The sequence below is a fragment of the Carcharodon carcharias genome, chromosome 6 (genome assembly GCF_017639515.1).
Source record: "Carcharodon carcharias isolate sCarCar2 chromosome 6, sCarCar2.pri, whole genome shotgun sequence".
In the NCBI taxonomy this organism is placed as follows: Eukaryota; Metazoa; Chordata; class Chondrichthyes; order Lamniformes; family Lamnidae; genus Carcharodon; species Carcharodon carcharias.
In genome coordinates, this window is record NC_054472.1 from 5,708,021 (window position 1) to 5,714,361 (window position 6,341).

Sequence of the window (6,341 nt, forward strand, 5' to 3'; positions counted from 1 at the left end):
CACACACACACACACACACACAGAGACACACCTGCGCACACACAGACAGAGAGAAAGACACACACACACAGACAGAGAGACACACACACTCACACACACACAGACAGAGTGAGACACAAACACACACACACATACACACACACAGAGGGACACACACACACACACAGAGGGACACACACACAGACAGTGAGAGAGACGCACACAGACAGAGAGAGAGAGGCACACAGACAGAGAGAGAGGCACACAGACAGAGAGAGAGGCACAGAGGGACACGCACACTCACACAGAGGGACACGCACACTCACACACACAGAGAGGGACACGCACACTCACACACAGAGAGGGACACGCACACTCACACACAGAGAGGGACACGCACACTCACACACAGAGAGGGACACGCACACACACACACACAGAGAGGGACACACACACACACACACACACAGAGAGGGACACACACACACACACACACAGAGAGGGACACGCACACACACACACAGAGAGGGACACGCACACACACACACACAGAGAGGGACACGCACACACACACACAGAGGGAGAGACACGCACACACACACGCAGAGGGGGACACACACACACACACGCAGAGGGGGACACACACACACACACGCAGAGGGGGACACACACACACACACACGCAGAGGGGGACACACACACACACACGCAGAGGGGGACACACACACACACACGCAGAGGGGGACACACACACACACACACGCAGAGGGGGACACACGCAGAGTGGGACACACGCAGAGGGGGACACACGCAGAGGGGGACACACGCAGAGGGGGACACACACACACACGCAGAGGGGGACACACACACACACACGCAGAGGGGGACACACACACACACACGCAGAGGGGGACACACACACACACACACGCAGAGGGGGACACCCACACACACGCAGAGGGGGACACCCACACACACGCAGAGGGGGACACACACACACACACACACGCAGAGGGGGACACACACACACACACGCAGAGGGGGACACACACACACACGCAGAGGGGGACACTCACACACACACGCAGAGGGGGACACTCACACACACACGCAGAGGGGGACACTCACACACACACACGCAGAGGGGGACACTCACACACACACACGCAGAGGGGGACACTCACACACACACACGCAGAGGGGGACACTCACACACACACACGCAGAGGGGGACACACACACACGCAGAGGGGGACACACACACACGCAGAGGGGGACACACACACACGCAGAGGGGGACACACACACACACCCACACGCAGAGGGACACACACACACACACACACACACGCAGAGGGGGACACACACACACACACACACACGCAGAGGGGGACATACAAACACACACACACACGCAGAGGGGGACACACACACGCAGAGGGGGACACACACACGCAGAGGGGGACACACACACGCAGAGGGGGACACACACACGCACAGACGGAGAGCAACACACACACACACAGACAGGGAGAGTCATGCACACACACACACAGACAGGGAGAGTCATGCACACACACGTACAGAGAGACACACACAGACAGACAGAAATGCACACACACACACAGAGAGTCACGCACACACATACAGGGACACACACACACAGAGTGACATGCACACACAGAGAGAGACATGTGCACACAGACACACAGACAGAGAGAGACACACACACAGACAGAGAAAGACACACACAGACAGACAGAGAAAGATACACACAAGCACAAACACAGACAGACATGCACACACACACAGAGTGACACGCATACACACAGATACATGCACACACAGACAGAGACACGCACACACAGACAGACAGAGACACGCACACACAGACAGACAGAGACACGCACACACAGACAGACATGCACACACACACAGACAGAGAGCGACACGCACACAGACAGAGAGCGACACGCACACAGACAGAGAGCGACACGCACACAGACAGAGAGCGACACGCACACAGAGAGCGACACGCACACAGACAGAGAGCGACACGCACACACACACACAGACAGAGAGCGACACACACACAGACAGAGAGCGACACACACACAGACAGAGAGCGACACACACACAGACAGAGAGCGACACACACACAGACAGAGAGCGACACACACACAGACAGAGAGCGACACACACACAGACAGAGAGCGACACACACACACACAGACAGAGAGCGACACACACACACACAGACAGAGAGCGACACACACACACACAGACAGAGAGCGACACACACACACACAGACAGAGAGCGACACACACACACAGACAGACAGAGAGTGACACACACACACTCACACACACAGACAGAGAGAGACACACACACACACAGACAGAGAGACACACACACACACAGACAGAGAGGGACACACACACACAGACAGAGAGGGACACACACACACAGACAGAGAGGGACACACACACACAGACAGAGAGGGACACACACACAGACACATTCAGAGAGGGACACACACACAGACACATTCAGAGAGGGACACACACACACACACACAGACAGAGAGGGACACACACACAGACAGAGAGAGAGAGAAATGCACACACATACAGACAGATGTAGACATACACACAGAGGGTCAGGTGCAGGCACAAAGACCAACAGAGAGAGTCACACACACACACACACACACACACAGAGAAAACGAGCATCTCACACGCGCGCACACACACACAGTCAGGGTCTCGCGCACACACACACAGTCAGGGTCACACACGCACGCGCACACACACACACAGCGTCTCGCACGTGCATATACACACAGACAGTGAGGGTCTCGCGTGCACGCAGGCAGTGAGGGTCTCGCGTGCACGCAGGCAGTGAGGGTCTCGCCCGCACGCAGGCAGTGAGGGTCTCGCCCGCACGCAGGCAGTGAGGGTCTCGCCCGCACGCAGGCAGTGAGGGTCTCGCCCGCACGCAGGCAGTGAGGGTCTCGCCCGCACGCAGGCAGTGAGGGTCTCGCCCGCACGCAGGCAGTGAGGGTCTCGCCCGCACGCAGGCAGTGAGGGTCTCGCCCGCCGCAGGCAGTGAGGGTCTCGCCCGCACCCAGGCAGTGAGGGTCTCGCCCGCCGCAGGCAGTGAGGGTCTCGCGTGCACCCAGGCAGTGAGGGTCTCGCTTGCACATGCACGCAGACAGTGAGGGTGTCGCACACACACACAGTCAGTGACATTCTCGCCTGCACACATACACACAGACAGCATGGATCTCGTGCATACACACACACTGGCAGTGGGGGTCTCGCGCGCGTACACTCACAGACAGATAGTGATGGTCTCGTGTGCCCTGGCACAGCGAGGGTCTCGTGCGCACTCGCACAGCGAGGGTCTCGTGCGCACTCGCACAGCGAGGGTCTCGTGCGCACTCGCACAGCGAGGGTCTCGTGCGCACTCGCACAGCGAGGGTCTCGTGCGCACTCGCACAGCGAGGGTCTCGTGCGCACGCACACACAGACAGTGAGGGTCTCGCCCGCACGCAGGCAGTGAGGGTCTCGCCCGCACGCAGGCAGTGAGGGTCTCGCCCGCCGCAGGAAGTGAGGGTCTCGCCCGCCGCAGGCAGTGAGGGTCTCGCCCGCACGCGGGCAGTGAGGGTCTCGCCCGCACGCGGGCAGTGAGGGTCTCGCCCGCACGCGGGCAGTGAGGGTCTCGCCCGCACCCGGGCAGTGAGGGTCTCGCCCGCACCCGGGCAGTGAGGGTCTCGCCCGCACCCGGGCAGTGAGGGTCTCGCCCGCACCTGGGCAGTGAGGGTCTCGCCCGCACGCGGGCAGTGAGGGTCTCGCCCGCCGCAGGCAGTGAGGGTCTCGCCCGCACCCAGGCAGTGAGGGTCTCGCCCGCACCCAGGCAGTGAGGGTCTCGCCCGCACCCAGGCAGTGAGGGTCTCGCCCGCACCCAGGCAGTGAGGGTCTCGCCCGCACCTAGGCAGTGAGGGTCTCGCGCGCACCCAGGCAGTGAGGGTCTCGCGCGCACCCAGGCAGTGAGGGTCTCGCGCGCACCTAGGCAGTGAGGGTCTCGCGCGCACCCAGGCAGTGAGGGTCTCGCGTGCACCCAGGCAGTGAGGGTCTCGCGCGCACCCAGGCAGTGAGGGTCTCGCGCGCACCCAGGCAGTGAGGGTCTCGCCCGCCGCAGGCAGTGAGGGTCTCGCGCGCACCCAGGCAGTGAGGGTCTCGTGTGCACTCAGGCAGTGAGGGTCTCGCGTGCACCCAGGCAGTGAGGGTCTCGCTTGCACATGCACGCAGACAGTGAGGGTCTCACACACTCACGCACGCAGACAGTGGGGGTCTCGCACACACACACAGTCCGTGACATTCTCGCCCGCACACATACACACAGACAGCAAGGATCTCGTGCATACACACACACAGGCAGTGGGGGTCTCGCGCGCGTACACTCACAGACAGATAGTGATGGTCTCGTGTGCACTCGCACAGCGAGGGTCTCGTGTGCACTCGCACAGCGAGGGTCTCGTGTGCACTCGCACAGCGAGGGTCTCGTGTGCACTCGCACAGCGAGGGTCTCATGCGCACGCACACACAGACAGCGAGGGTCTCGTGCGCACGCACACACAGACAGCGAGGGTCTCGTGCGCACGCACACGCAGACAGCGAGGGTCTCGTGCGCACGCACACGCAGACAGCGAGGGTCTCGCGTGCAAACAAGCAGACAGTGAGGGTCTCGCGTGCGCACACAGACAGACAGTGAGGGTCTCGCGTGTGCACACAGACAGACAGTGAGGGTCTCGCGTGTGCACACAGACAGACAGTGAGGGTCTCGCGTGCGCACACAGACAGACAGTGAGGGTCTCGCGTGCGCACACAGACAGACAGTGAGGGTCTCGCATGCGCACACACGCAGATAGTGCGGGTCTTGCGCACACGCACACAGACCGCGAGGGTCTCACACGCACACACACACAGACAGACTGTGAGGGTCTTGCATGCACACACACAGTCAGAGGGTCTCACATGCGTACACACACAAAGATCTCACATGCACAGACAGTGAGGGTCTCAAGGTCTTATGCACAGACAGAGGCACAAAGGTTCTCACATGCCAACAGACAGCCACAGAGGGTTACACACACATACAGACAGACAGAGGGTCACAGACACACACACATAGACAGAGGGTCACAGACACAGACAGACAGATCAGTGCAGTGAATGAGGAGGTAAAGCTGATGGAGGGGAGGAGGAGCTGGGGAGTTGATTTTGAGTTTGGGGTTGAGTGTTTCTGACTGATTAAAGCCCCATCCTCAATCCCGGGGGCCGGCAGTTTAAAACCAGGATGGGAACTAGCTGGGAGAACACGCTCTTCACTCCACGCACACAACACAATCTACAAACATTTCGTTAGGAACAAACCCACTCCATTGATTTCCAATCGCCTAACTTTGTTTTTGAAAGAAAAAGTTTGGCAAGCGGTCACCGCGCTGATAAAGCATTAAAGACCCGTCACATCGTCAGTACTGACCTCTCCTGGTCCTCCTCCCTCGGTTATTCAGGCTGTGCCCATTATCCATACAGTTTAGGAGAACCAGCGCAAGTGAAAACAGTCGAAAATGCATCTGTCCTCCTGGGCTGTGCAATGGGATCGGACTGTGCACTCGGGTATCCTCTGTGTCTCTCTGCACTTGGCTTGTTAAGGCTGGGAATCGCCACTCATGGGAGGCTGGAGAAGTGTCCGAATGACAATAACGGTGGTGCGGATGGTCTGAGAGCAGCAGCTGGCCAGATGTTGGGTTCCGGACAGAGTGAGACTGAGTGAGTGAGTGAGGGGGACTGAATTCGGATTTGTCCTCACACAGGGGACCAGGGAGTCAGCGATCTGACCGTTTGCCGCCTCCACATCTTCAGAGCAACAAGACGAGGTGGGGGGGTTGTTGTTGGTGGTGGTGGTGGTGGTGGTGGTGGGGGGGGGGGGGGGGGGTCTCAGTCCCAGACAATCAGCAAAGCTCTGGGGAAGGAGATAACGAGCCATCAATAATCACATTAAAAACTCTCATCTGCATCGCCAATAAACTCAATGAACAAGTCAGTTTCTGCTTTTTTTAAAAAACAAAACGATTATTCCAAGGACACCCCCCCACCCCCCACCACAACCCCCCAACCCCCCCCCCCCCCACCCCCTACCACAACCCCCCCAACCCACCACCACCCCCCACCCCTCCAACACCCCCAACCCACCGGGCTATTAAAATCTGTCACCTCTTAGAAAGAAAAATAAACCCCAGAATTGTTGCACCGAAACAGATACTTGGGATTGGGATTGGGATTGGGATTTGGGG

General features: G+C 59.1%; 1 protein-coding gene across 1 annotated transcript in view; it reads right to left on the reverse strand.

Annotated features, from left to right (window-relative positions):
- Nucleotides 1-5,932, reverse strand: part of rspo2 (R-spondin 2) — a 348,828-nt gene extending 342,896 nt beyond the window's left edge. The window contains exon 1 of the mRNA XM_041190157.1: nucleotides 5,528-5,932. Coding sequence (XP_041046091.1) covers nucleotides 5,528-5,621 — 94 coding nt within the window. The 5' untranslated portion in view covers nucleotides 5,622-5,932. The remainder of the gene's footprint in view (nucleotides 1-5,527) is intronic.
- Between the last annotated feature and the right edge of the window lie 409 nt (nucleotides 5,933-6,341).